Source organism: Xenopus laevis, chromosome 5L (assembly GCF_017654675.1).
Source record: "Xenopus laevis strain J_2021 chromosome 5L, Xenopus_laevis_v10.1, whole genome shotgun sequence".
NCBI lineage: Eukaryota > Metazoa > Chordata > Amphibia > Anura > Pipidae > Xenopus > Xenopus laevis.
Window position 1 is genome coordinate 80,943,185 of NC_054379.1, and position 18,203 is coordinate 80,961,387.

Genomic DNA, 18,203 nt, shown 5'->3' on the forward strand with positions numbered 1-18,203 from the left:
CCAATATTGGCCAATATTTTGAAAAATGTTGAGTGGGGGCCATATGTATGGAATTCCTAGTTTTTTCTGCGACCTGGATCTTTTTATCATTAAGTCTTCTCTTTTCATTCTGCCTACGTCCTCTTTAGTTTTGGCTAATTCTACTTCGGAGTAACCTCTTTGTATGAATTTTGTGATCAAATCATCAGCTTGTTTTTTATACAGTGTGTCAGATGATGTTATCCTCCTGGCTCTTATAAATTGACTCTTAGGGAGCCCTTTGACTGTCCCTATTGGATGAAAGCTATCGTTCCTCAACATGTTGTTCCTATCTGTAGTTTTTTTGTATAGGTCTGTCATTAGAGAGCCATCAGCAATTGTAACTTGTACATCCAGGTAATTGACACTATTAGGACCAATACAGGCGGTTAATTTGATGGTGTCATGTATGGTGTTCAGATATGTGAAAAATTCAGTTAGGATTTCTAGGGAACCTGTCCAAATTAGGAACATATCGTCCACAAAGGGTTTCCATAGGGCGATATGCTCCTTGAAACTTGGATGATGTAATATTTTTTCAAGCTAAATTTTATGCATGAAGATGTTAATGTAGGCCGGGGCCATGTTTGCCCCCATATTGGTACCCTGGGTTTGTAAGTAAAAATCTGAGTCAAAGTGAAAGTAGTTGCGCTTTAAGACCAATCCCTCGTTGTGTGGTATTGAGTTATATAAATCTTTGACGTCTATAGTACAATGTATGGGTGATTGTGTTTCAAATGTGACGCTTTCAATTATTTTTAGGAATTGCGTGGTGTCACTCCTTTGATCGCAAAATCTTGCACATACAAATCAACTCCAGGGCTTTTATCTGGTTAATTGATAATGACATAACAAAGGAATTGCCCACACCTGCCCATGAAATAGCCTTTGAGTCAATTGTCCAATTACTTGAGCCCCTGAAATGAAGTGATTGTGTTAAAAAAAGGCTTTCGTTCCTCACATTTTTATGAAATCTTTTTGTTCAACCCACTGAATCAAAGCAGAAAGTCATGTTTTTTTTCTGCATGCCTGTCCTTTTCTCTTGGAGTGCAGATTGGTGCAGGAAACAACTGTACCTACCCAACAGCCATAGGGACACACACTGCACCACCAATATATTGCAGGGCCAGCTAACTGCATGGTACAGAAAGGGTTCAGACAACCGTTTCAAGGTAACTTGTTACTCTCTGGAACCTCAAAAATAAAATAAATTACCACTGCCTTCTGAATACCTGTGGAGTTCTAGGACAGACGCATAACATACCTGTACACACAGGCACCCAGCCAATGAGTGTGGACAGTCAGACAATGTGCTCAGAGACTAGTGACTTGCTCTGCAAATAGCATAACATAAATATACACCAGTTCATTCAGTCAGAAAATGTTTTAGAAAGGTTTTTTACTATTGTTTTTTTAAATTGTCCTAATCTTTTTTTATATCTCTTCTTTTATTTTTCTTAACATCATAGTGCAACACCAGGATTAAGTGAGAACAGACCACAATCTCCTGCCATGGGTAGAACACCAGGCTTCGCCAGCCCTTCACCACCACCACCTCCTCCTCCACTACCTCCACCACCTCCACCTCTTCCATCTGCTCTTTCGGCTTCCTCATTACGATCATCAATATCCTCTACTCCTCCCCCTCCAATCCCACCACCACCTCCACCACCTACAACTGCCATTCAGACTACTGTTGTTCCTCCTCCACCAACACCCCTACAAATTGCTCCTGGTGTTCTCCACCCAGCTCCACCTCCTATAGCACCTCCACTTGTACAACCATCTCCATCTGTTACACGAGTTGCTCAGATCAGTGAAAATGTTCCTGCTCCACAAATCGAAGCGCCAGGTCTTCCTCCACCACCTCCTCCTCCACCTTTACCTCCTATTGCAGTCCCACCTCTTTCTCATCCTGCTGGTGTCCACCCTGTTGCTTCCATTGTACCTGGTTCTCACGTTGCATTACTGCCCCCATCGCCACCATCACAAGGCCCTGAACCTAAGAGGCACCCCTCAACACTCCCAGTCATCAGTGATGCTAGAAGTGTACTTCTGGAAGCAATAAGAAAAGGTCAGTACTAATTTTAATTGGCATAACTAAAATAATTGATATTAATAAGTGTTTGAGCTAAATAAGTGATAATGTTAAATGTAATCCTTAAAGGGGTCCTCCTTACAAAAAATACTTTTTCTCAGTTAAAGATTGTAATTATGAGCCACTTTCCAATATGAGCTAAGGTTTGGTTTTTTGAAGAAATTTGTAAATGATATTGCAACAGAAAGCCATATATGTCTCTTCCTTTATAATCTCTGCACTACTGTCTCCGATTAAAGTTGATTATGTAACAGGTGTCAGGTCAGGTTTGTTAGTTTTCAAAGAGCAGTATACTGCCTTGGTTATTAAATAGGGCTTGTGCTAAATATACATCTTGCCTATTGTTTTAATAAGGGACAAATCTATGGTTTTTGTTATTTCTAGAGCTGAACAGAGCCCTTTGAGTCAAGAACAGAAAGGGATAAACAAAGACTTTTTTTGTTGAGGGCCCATGTTTGTATTTTTATGGCTTATGGTGGCTATAGAATTTATAGAAATACTGTCATGGGAAAACACATTAGTTAATAGTGCTGCTCCAGCAGACTTCTGCACTGAAATCTGTTTTTTAAAAGAGCAAACAGATTTTTTTTTTGTATTCAATTTTAAAATTTGACATGCAGCTATACATATGTCTGTTTTCCTGGTGCCCCCAGTCATGTGAATTTTCCTCTGATCAACTTGTCCTCTGATCAACTAGTCACTCTTTACTGCTTCACTGCAAGTTGGAATGATATCACCCCTCGCTCCCCCCCCTCCCCAGCAGCCCATCAGCAGAACAATAGGAAGGTAACCAGATATCAGCTCCTTGGTAGATCTAAGAACAGCACTCAATAGTAAAAATCCTGGTCTCACTGTGACTCTTTCACTTACACTAAGTAGGAGAAACAATAGTCTGTCAGAAAGCAGTTTCATAGTGCAGCACTAACTCTTTCTGAAAGCACATAACCAGGCAAAATGACCTAAGATGGCTGCCTACACACCAATATTACAACTAAAAAAAATATATTCTTGTTGGTTCAGGAATTAAGTTTTACATAGTAGAGTGAATTATTTGCAGTGTAAACCGTGTAATTTAGAAACAAAAACTACACCAAAAAAAACATGACAGAATCCCTTTAAGTGGAAACATTCATAGCTTCTCCCTAGAAACCCAAAGCAGTGTCATAGGCATAAGCTCTTGTTAACAGTGACCCGGTCCTTTTTTTATGTTTGTTAGATTATTGTAAAGTACTGATTAACTTGCTTTTGCTATATAAACAAATGATTTTATACTATGAACAAATTAAATGTCTGCTCTCAACCATATAGCATTACATATTTCATAGCTCATATTTGATCATCCTTGAATTAATGGCCTTTTATGTGAATATGTAAATACCCCTCCCCCCAAATGGTGTGTTAATCTAAATTGCTTCAATACACGCCTGTTTACAGTACCTATAAGGGCTTTAGCACTCGGGCAGATTTTGGGAGATTAAGTCGCGACTAATCACCTCTTCCCCCTGCCTTCTGTCTGCTAAAATGAAAAATCGCCTGCGGCAGTGCACTCGTGGCGCGTCGATTTCCGAAGTCGTCTGAAGGGCCCGTGTGCTAAAGTCCTAAATAAAAGGACTTTGGCTCTTATGTTTCACCTAGTCTATTGTATGATTGTTGTTACTCCTTGATTTGTCATGTTTTAATCACTTTTGACTATTTCAGGAATCCAGCTTCGCAAAGTAGAAGAACAGCGCGAACAGGAAGCAAAACACGAGCGCGTTGAAAATGATGTGGCCACTATCCTCTCGCGTCGCATTGCTGTGGAATATAGTGATTCTGAAGACGATTCTGAGTTTGATGAGGTGGAATGGCTAGAATAGAGCATATTTGATATAGATATACACTACAAACTGGAATGCAGATGTAAACTGTGGTGCTTGTCCATTGAAAATGTTTGGTTATTTCTAGTGTTTTGTATCTCTATTACTTTACACCACCAGACTAAATCATGTTTTTTGTACTTTTAGTTTACAGTAAAACTAGAAATCTTGACATTTTTCAGTGGCTTTTTACACTTCTTTGGAGGACACTCATTTTCTTTCAATAGACCACTAAGTATTACAATTGGCAGCTGTCAAGTTGTAGAATAGGAAGGGTATTATTTTTTTAATGTACTACTTGTGCACTTTGTGAATTTTAAGTTAATGAAGGAAACCAGAGATTGAAATTCCAAGGGCAGCTTGTATCTAACTAATCTATTTAATTTAAAATGAATTGTTTTTACAACCTTGTTGTCAAATCCCACTGCTATACATTAGGGGCAGATTTATCAAAGGTCGTGTACTTTAACTAGGGAATAGTACAAAATTGATTTGAATTTAAAAAAACAAATCATTTACTGTCTCTTTAAAAATTCGACTTCAACCATTCGTCATCTAAAACCTGCCAAATTGCTGTTTTAGCCTATTGGGGACCTCCTAGAACCTATTTGGAGTCAATAGGTGGACTTCAGGGGGTTTTTTGGGAAAAAAATTGAATGCAATATTACTCTGAATCGTACTATTCGATCGAAAACTGACCTATTCAGCCAATAAAAAACTTTGATTTAATTTCAGTTGGTCTTTTTTGAATTCGTATTTCGAAGTTTTTCAAATTCGTAATTCGACCCTTGATAAATCTGGTCCCAGGTCATTACACTGAGAAAATTATTTAAATTGATAGAAATCAAAGATAAAAGAATTCTACTATTTTTTTTTATGGCCTTATATGAATGCTACGTTTTTTTTTATGTACATGTTGTATGGTACTATTTTGCCTGTATGCTAAATGGAAAAAAAAACAAGATCCATGTGAAATATTATTTTAAACATTCTGTGTAACTTATGTAACTGTTTAAGAACAGTTTGATTTAATAAATTCATCATTTTAAATGGACATTATTCCTTTTTTTATTAGATTCTAAACTTATGATCAAACATTACATATTTATATCAACACCATGTATTTATATTGGAATGGGAACAGTTTCATATTGCTACAGAGCTCTCTCATGACACAATTCTTTTTCAGCCCCCCTTCTGCTTGTATTCTTCATTTCTGTCTGGAAAATCTTGCCGTATACCTTAAAGGAGAAGGAAAGCTACCGAGGCAGTTTATTGCCAACAGATTAGCCACAATAATGCAAGCTATAACACTATATTTATTCTGCAGGATGCTTTACCATACCTGAGTAAACAGCTCTAGAAACTCTCCGTTTGTTTAAGATAGCAGCAGCCATATTATATTGTTGTGACATCACTTCCTGCCTGAGTCTCTCCCTGCTTACTCATAGTTCTGGGCTCAGATTACAGCAGCGAGGGGAGGAAGGGAGAGGGAGAGAGGAGCAAACTGAGCATGCTCACGCCCAAGCCCTAGCAGTTTATGCTGAAAACAGGAAGTCTGAATCAGAAGCCCATTTGTACACAATAGAAGGAAATAAATGCTGTGTTTCTTTTGACAGAGGACTCAGAGCAGCATTACTTTGCGGGTTTACTGGTGTATTTATATAGACCTTTCTGATGAAGTTTACTTCGTTTTAACCTTTGCGGTTTGAGTGTAATGTACAGCAGTCAACTCAATCCAACTGTTATTTAATATAGCTGCCCTGGAGAGGTCCCGTAAACACACATTTTATAGAATAATCTGAATTTTAAAAAAGGTGTACTTTGATATCCACCCCAGTAACAGAAGCTGCTTGTATTCGCATTTGTTTCTTTTAAATAAATTAGACTTTAGAAAACTGCACCTGCCAATAACACCAAGCATAAAACAGCAGCCAGTGAGCTACAGATCACAGACCTAGAATGCAAGGCCATTTATGATTTTGCACTGAGGTATAAATGCACCAAGAAGAGCACACAACTTTGTGCAGTTCTCAAAAAGTGCCATTACAGGCAAAGGAATTGGTGGTGATTCAATGATCAGTAGTAAGCAGCAAGGTAGGCAACTGAGCTTGTTTATTAAAGGTTGTTCCATTTTAAATTAACTTTTTGTATGATGTGTAGAGAATAATATTCTGAGACAATTTGGAATTGGTTTTAATTTTTTATTATTTGTAGTTTTTGACTTTAGCAGCAGCTCTCCAGATTGCTATTACAGTAATCTGATTGCTAGGGTCCAAATTACCCTAGTAACCATGCACTGATTTAAATTGAAGACTGGAATATAAATAGGAGAGGACATGAACAGAAAGGCAAGTAAGAAAAAGTAGCAATAATAGTGTAGCTTTACAGAGCGTTTGTTTCTAGATGGGGTCAGTGACCCACATTTGAAAGTTGGAAAGGATCAGAAGAAAAAGGCAAATAATTAAAAAAAATAAAAAGGATGACCAATTGAAAAGTTGCTTAGAATGGGCCATTCTATATCATACTAAAAGTTAACGGAAAGGTGAACCACCTCTTTAAAGGGGAAGTAAAATCTAAAATAGAATAAGGCTATAAATGCTGTATTTTGTATACTAAACATAAACATGAACTTACTACACAAAAGCCCAATCAAAGTTGGCCACAGGGGGTCACCATCTTGTAACTTTGTTAGACATCTTTGCAAGACCAAGACTATGCACATGTTTAGTGTGGTCTTGGCTGCTTAGGGGCCGTCATAAATTATCAAAACAGCACAAGTCAAATAATATCTGCCAGAAGCCACTACAGCAAGACTGATTAATAATCAGAATAGGCAGACTAAACTGGGTCCTGTTTTGTCATGTAATCTAATGGGGATTTTATAGTTTTTGTATTGTTTACTACAAACAACTCTGCAGAACCAGTGGCTGCAGCAAAATAATCCTCCAAATAGAATCCCAGTTTATATCTGTTTGAATCTGGCTCCATGATCTTTGTCCCTGCAACTGGAGTTGGAAACGATAAAGGGTATTTTAATGCAAAATTAAAATCCAATACAAATCTCTACACAGTCGCCAAACAAACAAAGCTGCTTGAGTTCTGCATGGCTGGGAATTAAGGCGGGGGCTCCCCCTGCTGTTTATAAGTATGATTGTTTCCCTGCAGAGCATTTAGGGACCGTCTGACAATTCCTATTCACGGCAGTAAATGAAGAGAGAATTTTACTGCATATGTCAGGTTTCTTATAAAAATGGTACACATTTTTTAATTAAAGTATAGTGGAGATGGGTTTCTTTTTCATTAAAGAAAGTAAAAATGGGATTTTTTTTTTTTTTTGAATTCAGCTTTGAATGCTCAGGAAAATGTATGATACTGGCTGGCATGGGTCCAAGGAAACACTTTGTAATCTGCTACAAATAAAATAGATTGTAAATACGCTTGCAAATGGATTTGATAATTGTAGAGGATGGTAGAAAAAATGACCAGTCACAACTGTGCACAAGCTCCACAACTACATTTAAGCCTGTATTGTCTAATTATATTTGCCTATATGTATCCAGCTTTATCTGAACATGTGGCCACATGCACGCTCTTTACTTGTGCATCATCCATGGCACGCAGATAGCAATTATCTGTCCAAACTAAAAATTTACTCTGGCAATGTCAGTGAGTGCAGGTGCATGGTGCACAGTGGCGTAACTACCGAGGAAGCAGGCCCCGCAGTCGCGTGGGGGTACAGGGGGCCCGGTGGGGGCCTGCTTCCTCAGTAGTATGCACAATCAGCACGTACAATGTCGGGGTATGGTGCCGAGTGCTGACAATCCGGAACTCTGACGGGCTCCACACAAAATGACTTTCTGCATATCCATACTCACGCGGCACCCACAATGCTACCAGGCCCGGACTGACAATTGTCTATTTGGGCAAATGCCCGAAGGGCCGCTGTACAAGTGGGCCGCTCCTCACCTGAAAAACAGCGCTGACTGCAGCAGAAGCTGTTTCGGGGGAATCCAGCGGTCTCTAGGACCGCTCCGCCGTCCTGTCTTCCATCGTGGCTCTGCCCCTCCCACTCCTCTCCTCTGTTCTCGCTTGTCTCCTCTGTGTTGCTGCTGTCTCCTGTGTGAGTGTCCCAGCTCAGTATGTAGTATGCAGTAGCGTTATTAAGGCCCTAGCAGTGGGGGGAAGTCCTGGTCCTGTCCTGTTCTGAAGTGGGGGGGGAGTCCTGTTCTGAAGGGGGGGGAGTCCTGTCCTGTTCTGAAGGGGGTTGGGGTAGTCCTGTCTTGTCCTGAAAGGGGGGGGGGTATTCCTGTCCTGTTCTGAAGGTGAGGTTCCTGTCCTGTCCTGAAGGGGGGTGGGGGGGAGTCCTGTCCTGTTCTGAAGGGGGGGGAAGTCCTGTCCTGTTCTGAAGGGGGGTGGGGTAGTCCTGTCCTGTTCTGAAGGCGGGGTTCCTGTCCTGAAGGGGGGGGGGAGTCCTGTCCTGTTCTGAAGGGGGGGAAGTCCTGTCCTGTTCTGAAGGGGGGTGGGGTAGTCCTGTCCTGTTCTGAAGGGGGGGGGGGAGTCATGTCCTGTTCTGAAGGGGGGGAAGTCCTGAATGGCCCGAGTCCACCTCCGCATTGCAGAGTCACCAGGTGGCTTCTTTACACCACTGCTCAGTGCCCTGCTAGTGACTCACAAACACCTATAATCTTCTAGCTCAGCCCAGGATACAAACGGTGCGCGGGAAAACCAGGGCTTCACTCCTCATTATATATAATGTACCCCGATGTGTGCTGCCTGGCCCCACTCCTGCTGGGGACTTGTGCCTTTTGCCTCCCGCCTACCCCGTCACATGCCGCTTGGAGGTAGGGGTAACAGATGCTGCTTAGCTCAGGCTTTTACCAACTGCAGAGCAAGGCCCCCGTTCCGGCAGATCCGACCGGGGACTATCCCCCTTCACCCCGGACACAAGCCAAGTAACTCCCTAAAGCAAGAGCAACGGCCAGGATGGAGGGTGAGCAATAAGCGTTACGGGAACAAGCTATGTGGGTACTACAGGTGCGAGGTGAGGGATTAATAGCAAGCTACTGGCATGATGATTTTTGTGTTTTGTGAGGCGGGGTCATTTGAGACATTACATTTAATCCCATTAATTAAAAATTACACTATAGTGCTAATGTTGCGTTACTGTAATATAGGGATATTAGAAGTCACTGAGGGGTTGTTCTGTAACCATACACTGTAAAGGCACAAGGCTGCAGGCTGAGTTATACAGGGAACTCTGAGTATCACTCATGTACCCCCTACTATAAATGATAAGGATATTAGAAGTCACTGAGGGGTTGTTCTGTGACCATATAAAGGCACAAGGCTGCAGGCTGAGTTATACAGGGAACTCTGAGTATCACTCATGTATTATAAGGGATAATGTACCCCCTACTGTAAATAATAAGGATATTAGAAGTCACTGAGGGGCACAAGATGGCAGAATCTTTAACATATTTTACATGAATTACACTTAAGTGAGAAAGGCAGCTTTTTATGCGCATAATTAACACTATCAGCATAGAAAGAATGAGGGAGGTAAGGATACAAATCACATTTATTGCACTGCCTTGTGGTTGTTTAACTCTTTCCTTGCCTTAATGTGCAAAGTTGTAATTGTGCATGTAATTGCGACTTTGCCACCCTTCTATAGTTCTGGGCTATTTATATCTGAAATTGTGAGTGTGCCATCCTTCTATTAGTTCTGGGGATATTATACATGAAATTCTCCCAATATTTTGTGCAGAGGGGGCCCTGAAATTGTTTTTTGTAGGGGGGCCCTGGCATCCGAAGTTACGCCACTGATGGTGCATTTAGTTACTGCTGGATCAAATTAAACAATAGAATGTGGTCCTGCACGTGTATAGCCCCATCACACAAATGCCATCAGTGTGGCAATATTTTAAGGTCAGCCAACGTATAGCCATCTTTATAAACTTTAACTACGCAAGCATCCGTGTGTATACAGTGAGCATACATTGCAAGGTACAAGAAACAGGACAGGATGGAGTGATGTATCTATAAAAGCATCTTCTTTGTGTTTTGCAGTTAATGGAACAGTAACACCAATAAATGTGACTAAAATAAATTAAAATATAATGTATTGCTGCCCTGCACTGGTAAAAGTTCTGTGTTTGCTTCAGAAAGACTACTATAAACAAGCTGCTTAGTAGCCATTGGGGCAGCCATTCAAGCTGGAAAAAAGGAGAAAAGGCACAGGTCAAATAGTAGATAACAAATAAAACATCATTGTATTCTACAGGGCATATCTGTTATCTGCTATATAACCTGTGCCTGTGTGTGTTTTGGTCGTTGTTTTTATGGTATAGTTTTTATTACTAAATGACACTGTGTACATTGCACATAGTTCATTCCACCATTTAAAATGTTATTCTTGAACCAGATAAGTGTATTTTTTTGTAGTTTTTTAATATTGGTTTGTAGGCAGCCATCTCAGGTCATTATGCCAGGTCATTGTGCCTGGTCATGTGTTTTCAGAAAACACTCCACAATAGAACCACTATCAGATAAGCTATTGTTTCTCCTACTCAATACAACTGTGAAAAAAAAAGAAAAGAAAAAAGTGAGACATAGAGGAGGTGCATATTACAGAAAGAAGAGGATAATGTTAGCAGGTATATATGTTGCTATAAGTGAATAATTTGTATGCCACATCATTGTGTTGACAAAGCACCAAATGCACTAAAGTTAGTAACAACAAATCATCTGAAAATCCTTAGTTCCCAAGCATTCTGGATTTTATAACCTACCTGTAACTGTAGGGTGCAAATAATGAAAATTTAGAGAGACTTAATGCCCACAGAAAAGCTGTTACAATCTCTTTTATAGACAGAGCCGTTTAAATGACTGAGAGGGCATTTTCCCTGAGCCCCCAGCATTAGATATATATTAAATATACTGATACATTTATTAAAGATATCACCATCAAACAGCGAAGGGGATTACCGAAAGAAGTTATATGCTAACAGTTGGCATATTATAGGTTGGATGTTGCTGATATGTAGAGGGCCCCAGGTCCCTAGCCTGTTATGTAAAAATACAATGGAAGGAAAACTATTTTAACCACCAGAGGTCACTAAGAGACTACGAAAGAGAACTTTCCATATCAAAAGAACTTCACTCTCTAGCAGGGCCGGACTGGGAGAAAAAAGCAGCCCTGGCAAAAAAAATCAAAGCAGCCCACTTCAGGTATAGGATTGGTTATCTGGAAACCCATTTTGCAGAAAGCTCCAAATTAGGAAAGGCCATCTCCCATAGACTCCATTATATTCAAACAATCCAAATGTTTAAAAGATTTAATTTTCTCTGTAATAATAAAACAGTAGTTTGAGCCAAACTAAGATATAATTAGTCTTTATTGGGAGCAAGTTTTTTTAATCCGTTCCTTGGACACAATTATACAGGGGAATATTAGCTAAAAACCTGTGAACAGATGCCCAAAGCCTGCCATGTCCTGCATAGAAAACTGCGGAGTGATCCTCTTCCGGCTTCTTCTTTTTTCGCATGGCTGAGCCTGTCGGCTATTTCGTTCAACTGCGCATGCGTTTGCCCTTCGAAATTTGAAGAAAGAAGAAGATGGAAGATCGCTCCGTGGTGCTTGCTGGTATAACCCCAGGCCAGTGCAGTTTTCTGCTGATAGGAGCACCGGCCTAGGGTTTCAGGTAAGTCAATACAATCACTTGGGGGTGCCTAACATTTGGCACCCCCAAGTGTATGATGGCTTTTCTTTCTCCTTTAAGAGAAATAAAGGGCAAGTTTTCCAGTTTGGCGGCACAAGTCAAGGGGTGGGGCCTTGGTGCTGACTGACACAGGCATGTAAAAGCATTTTTAGAGACTTTGTGACAATTATGATACATCCAAGTCTAGACTTGTGTGCTCCCCTGGGATCTCCTTTCCCAAAAACTAGCCAGGTTGGTCTGTCAGGAATTTCAGGTTGGATCAGCAACATGGCGCATCAGCAGTCAGGAGGACACTGATCCTCCAATGAGACTGACAGGAATCCATGTGAGATGCTCAAGTGGCTTTTCTGAGTGATTTCATGTCAGTATCACTTTAAGTAGCAGGAAGTAGTTGTTCTTACCTGCCCTTTCTCTGTACAGTTGGAGGGGGGGGCAAGGGGGGAAATGCAGAACAGCAGCAGAAAATTCCATCCCTCCCTTCATCCCTTCATTGGAGCGTTTCAAAAGCACTGCAAACTTGCTAATTGTTTTCCCGTGCAGCTCTTCAGTTTCCGGCTCACTTCTGCTGCACGCCCTCTACTGGTAGGAAATGTTAGTGCAGGTCCTGCAAAATTACATTTCTCTCCTCATCCAAGCGCAAGGGCCCTGCGCACAGGAGATCGCACAGTCACACACTGTCAATGCGGCCCATTTACACAGCATGGGCAGCGGCCCAACAGGCATTTGCACGTATTCACAAATGGCCAGTCCGGGCCTGCTCTCTAGGGAACAACAGCTTCAAGAATAATGCTTTCTGTACTCTATATGTTTTTACTGATGATTTGTTCATTATAAAATTGCTTTGAAGTTAGAATCGTATGTTTTCCTTTATATTTTAAGAGTTTATATAGTACTGGTGTTAAATCAATGCTTTAAAGGGCAATTCAACCCAAATTCACTGGGAGGGGCCGATGTGTTAGTCAACCCCCAGCAGTGTCAGACTGGGATGTCTGGGGCCCACCAGGGCTTCCATTTCATGGCACCTCCACCCCAGTCCCAAACTCCTCAAACCCTGCTATGTACCTTTTACTTCCATTTTGAGGCCACAATCAGGGGTAGGAGTGGCCAAAGATCCTGGCGGGGAGTGGGCCTGGGTCGGCAGGACCCGCTGAATTTATCCCTGGTGTCCAGTTGGCCCACCAGTGAATATAATCACTTATCTTAAACCCTAGGATGGTGCTCCTAATCACTGAAAAGTGGCTTGAGCATTGTCCAGGCATCTCTAGCAGTTAGTTATGTGGGGTTGAAGAAATGTCCACCCGCACCCAACCCTAACCTGGGCGTTTGGATCCAGATCCAGACCCTAACCCGGCATGTGCCGGTATTTATACACCCGCACCCCTGTGAGTACAAAAGGACGCCACCACTGGTGGAAGAGGGGAATAGCTGCGGCCCGCAACGGCTGTGCAGAGGTCAGCACGAAGCATCCCAACTAGTGGGTAAACACATGGGCTTCGGGCCAGACCGCACATCACTTCTGCCAATCTCACTGTGATCCTCTTCACTGTCCTGGAAAGCCCATATGCACAATTAAACTAAAATGAATGTTTACATTTTTACTTTATTGTGTTTTCATGCTAATCAGGACAGGACAGAGGATCCAGATATAATACCATGACGCTCAAGGGATTGTACCCCAGGCCAGTGCACTTTTTTAGAGGATAGGAGCGTCAAGAGTGCGATGTGTCAATGACCCCCGTCCCGCGTCAACCAGATAACACATTTAATTACAGGCTATAAAAAGGCACATTAGAAAATGCTAATGATTAAAAAACATACAATATAAGCAACAAAAAAACAACATAAAATCTACATAAAGTACATACAATATTGCAGATTTATATGAGGGCGAACAGCCCCTTTAATACCCAAATCCTAACCAAAGACACATTTTAGTCCAGGAAAGCCACATGCTTGATGTTCTGTATAACTTATGTACTGATCATTGACCTGAACAATAGGGTACTGTAGAAAACAATACTAATGATGGAAATAATATCACCATATGAAACAGAAGTGGCTAATGTATTCTAGTAAAAATAGACAAGGACAATATATTAGATATATGGAATCTGTATTTTCATTAATCTTTTTCTCAGAAAGCATTTTTTTTGTTTTGTTTATACCCTCTAATTCTGTATCTCTCCTAATTGAAGACTAACAAGGTCCTTTCTGGTGAACGCAGGTTTTCAATCAAAAGAAAATCGAATTTATTAAGAAAAGACAAACAATCCAACTCACAGTTTGTTGAGGAAGTTATTTTTATTATTGCTAACTGGCAGGGCTAAGAGAACACTTACTCTGTGTCCCTAATGTTAAGACACCAATGAGTTCAAACTTTGCATAAAATATTAGCTCACTAGTGTCAAGTCAGCATGTCAAAGTGAGTTTTCCCTATACATTCATCAAAAACAATTGTGTCTTGTTTTAACTATAACCTTTATCAAGGAGATAGGTCTTAGACATGACTCCATAATGCTTTGTGTAGCTGCTGACATTTGTTGATACAATTACATGTGATGTCTGTTTCTATGACAATGTGACTTGGCACTTACATTCCCCAGTAGGTTAATATGCTTTACTTAGGAAGACGTGGAAATACTTATGCTACCTGCTCACAGGGAATGAATAGAAAACACTGTCATGATGATTTTCAAAGGAAGAAAATTAAAAATAATTGAAGATATTGCAAAAGTACAATTATTGGTATAACTAGAAATTACTGGTTATCACTCAAATCCTGAGGAGGATGATATGTACTGCAGAAATTCAACTCAAATTCCATACAAGTCACAAACCATTGTCCCCCCCCCCAATGGGTTGTTGCTTATTCACCCTGAATACAATGAAATATTGTATTACCGCACACCTCCTTCCACTATTCTGCGTGGTGGTGCTGGTTCTCCGTTGACCAAGCCCGGTCTCCTTACTGCTGTGCAATTTCAAAAAACGGTCCGCACACACCAATGTTGCAGTCGGGGATTGTGCCCCTTTTATTAATGCCACCAACAATCAACTGCAACATTGGTGTGTGCGGACCGTTTTTTGAAATCACCCTGAATACAAGCCACTTGGTACATTTCCAACATCTATTTTTATCAGATTAAAAAAACTAAAAATAGAATGTGAATTATGCATTCACATATCTTTGTTGTTGACCCATCTGGGTTTCAACTCATAGCATTTTGTATAAACAAAATTAATCTGGGACAGAAGCCTTAATCCTTAAAATACTGCTGTACTTTAGAATTGTCAGGGAGCCGGGAGCTCCCTCCAGGGAGGTAGTCTGGATCAAGGAGGAAGCCCTCTTGAGGGTGCAAGGTCGCGGTATCCAAAGGGTTAAGCAAAGCGGAAGGTCAAAGTCCAGGCAAGAGTTCAGTGACAGGCAGATCAGGATCAAATAGCAAGAGTCCAGGCAGAGGGTCAAAACCAAGGCAGGAGCAGGAATCAGGGTACAGGAATCAAGACTTGGAACAGGAACCCAGGTTCAGGGAAGCAGAACCTATTCTTGGGCGCCATTCTGGCGTCCTGGGAGCCTTTTTATATTCAAATTTGGCGCCAAAGTGACGTCATTGACGTCCTTACGCCGGCGTGCTTGCGCCGGCGTGTTTGCGCATGCGCGTTTACGCCTGCGTCGGCGTTGCGGCGCTGGTGTCCCAGCGCCCACGTGGGCTGACTGGGCGCCGCCATTTTGGATTATTCGCCACCGGGACCACCAGGGCTTGGCTTCTGGGGAAACTTGGAGTGGAAATCCCTTACAAGACGAGGAGCATGAACATCAGAGTGTCCTTCCCAGGAGCATTCTTCAGGGCCAAAGCCCTTCCACTTGATGAGGTACTGAAGAGAGCCCCTGGAGATTCTGGAGTCAAGGATCTTTTCCACCTCATATTCTTGTTGACCATCCACAGAGATAGTAGGAGGGGGAGACTGGTTCACAGAAAAGCGGTTGGAGGTAGCGGGTTTCACCAAGGAGACATGAAACACGTTGGGAATTCGCATCTCAGGGGGAAGCTGAAGTCTGACAGCCACAGGATTGATCATCTCCGAGATGGAGAATGGACCCACAAACTTCGGACCCAACTTAGGAGATGGCACCTTCAACGGAATGTTCCTGGAAGACAACCAGACTTTATCACCAACCTTGTAGGGAGGAGAGGGTCTAGGTCTACAATCTGCAAACGTCTTGTGAACCAGAGCGCTCTTCTGCAAGTTCAACTTGGTTGCAGCCCAAATAGCAGACATGTGGGCTGCATGGTCATCAGCAGCCGGGACATCAGACAACACAAAGTCCTGGGGGAAGGCTTGAGGATGCTGAACATACACCGACATGAATGGAGACCTGGAAGCGTGGCATGCATTGTTCTGAGCAAATTCCGCCCACGGGAGGAGATCAGACAAAGGGAGACGTGGTTCCTCAAGAACTGTTCCAAAGCTTGGTTTACTCGTTCAGCTGCTCCATTTGTCTGGGGATGATAAGCGGAGGAGAACTGGAGAGTAATACCCAGATCTTTGCACAGGGAACGCCAAAACTTAGCTGTAAACTGAGAACCTCTGTCGGAGACAACTTCCACAGGAAAACCATGCAAGTGGAAAACATACTGGATGAAGAGCTGAGACAACTCCACAGCAGAGGGAAGCTTCCTCAGGGGAATGAAATGGGCCATCTTGCTAAAGCGGTCAATCACAACCCAGATCACAGTGTTCCCACAAGAGGGAGGAAGCTCAACTATGAAGTCCATTGCTAAATGAGTCCATGGACGAGAGGGAATAGGCAAAGGTTGCAATAACCCACTGGGGCGGGAATGGCTAGGCTTGGATGTGGCACAAACGGTACAAGCAGCAACAAAGTCTTTGACATCTTTTCGGATAGTCGGCCACCAGACTAAACGTCGAAGGAGTTCAAGAGTCTTTTCAGGACCAGGATGTCCTGCTTGCTTGGAACAATGGGTCTGTTGAAGAATGGGCAGACGTAGCTCGGAAGGAACAAACGCCATCCCAATGGGGGTATCAGGAGGGGCAGAAGATTGAACAGCCTGAATTTGATCAGCGAATTGAGGGTGCAAGGAAGCGATGATCTTGACAGGAGGAATAATTGTCTCTTGTCTTTCAGGAGAACGATCCACTGGAGTGAAACTTCGAGACAGAGCATCAGCCTTCCGGTTCTTGGAACATGGGCGATAAGTCAAGACAAAGTTAAATCGAGAGAAGAAGAGAGCCCACCTTGCTTGTCTGGGATTCAGCCTCTTGAGAGATTGAATGAACTCGAGATTTTGATCAGCGAATTGAGGGTGCAAGGAAGCGATGATCTTGACAGGAGGAATAATTGTCTCTTGTCTTTCAGGAGAACGATCCACTGGAGTGAAACTTCGTGACAGAGCATCAGCCTTCCGGTTCTTGGAACATGGGCGATAAGTCAAGACAAAGTTAAATCGAGAGAAGAAGAGAGCCCACCTTGCTTGTCTGGGATTCAGCCTCTTGAGAGATTGAATGAACTCGAGATTCTTATGATCAGTGTATATTGAGACTGGAATCAAGGAACCTTCAAGAAGGTGACGCCACTCTTCTAGAGCAAGCTTGACAGCCAGGAGTTCTCGATTACCTACATCATAATTCTGTTCGGCAGGAGAGAACTTCTTAGAGAAATAGGCACATGGATGCAATTTCCCATCAGCAGGATGTCTTTGGGATAGGATGGCTCCAGCTCCAACTTCAGAAGCGTCCACCTCGATGAAGAAGGGTAGCTCCGGATCAGGATGGCGGAGAACCGAAGTGAAGGCATCCTTCAAGGATTGAAAGGCTTCAATAGCAGACGGGGGCCACGAGCTGGGTTTACCCCCCTTTTCGGATGAGGGCCAGGATAGGAGTTATACGAGAAGAGAACCCCTTAATGAATTGCCGGTAGTAATTGGCAAAACCAATGAATCTTTGGATTGCCTTAGTGCTCAGCGGTAGGGGGCACTCTTGGATTGCAGACACTTTCACAGGATGCATCTCGAAACCCTCTGGGGTTCTTCCTCAAACGAGAGAGTACTTCCTTCACCTCGGAGCGATGGCTTGCAAGGTCCTTGGAGAAAATCAGGATGTCATCTAGGTACACGACCACAAACTTTCCCAAGAGGTCTCGGAAAATGTCGTTCACGAATTCTTGAAAGACAGCGGGGGCATTGCAGAGACCAAAGGGCATTACGAGGTACTCATAGTGCCCATCACGAGTGTTGAATGCTGTCTTCCATTCGTCACCTTCCCGGATGCGGATAAGGTTATACGCCCCACGGAGATCCAACTTAGTGAAGATTTTAGCCCCCTTCAGTTGGTCAAAGAGCTCAGCAATCAGAGGCAAGGGATACCGGTTCTTAACAGTGATTTTATTAAGACCCCAGTAGTCAATACAAGGACGTAGGCCTCCATCCTTCTTCTCCACGAAGAAGAATCCAGCCCTGGCAGGAGAAGTAGAAGGGCGAATAAACC

The 18,203-nt window shown here is 42.4% G+C and overlaps 1 protein-coding gene across 6 annotated transcripts in view; it reads left to right on the plus strand.

Annotated features, from left to right (window-relative positions):
- The window catches only part of wasf1.L (WASP family member 1 L homeolog), a 62,238-nt gene extending 57,212 nt beyond the window's left edge, over positions 1 to 5,026 (plus strand). For all 6 annotated transcript variants that reach the window (XM_018263311.2, XM_018263313.2, XM_018263314.2 and 3 more), the window contains 2 exons: positions 1,488 to 2,092; positions 3,815 to 5,026. In XM_018263311.2, coding sequence (XP_018118800.1) covers positions 1,488 to 2,092; positions 3,815 to 3,972 — 763 coding nt within the window. In that variant the 3' untranslated portion in view covers positions 3,973 to 5,026. The remainder of the gene's footprint in view (positions 1 to 1,487; positions 2,093 to 3,814) is intronic.
- The last annotated feature ends 13,177 nt before the right edge of the window (positions 5,027 to 18,203 follow it).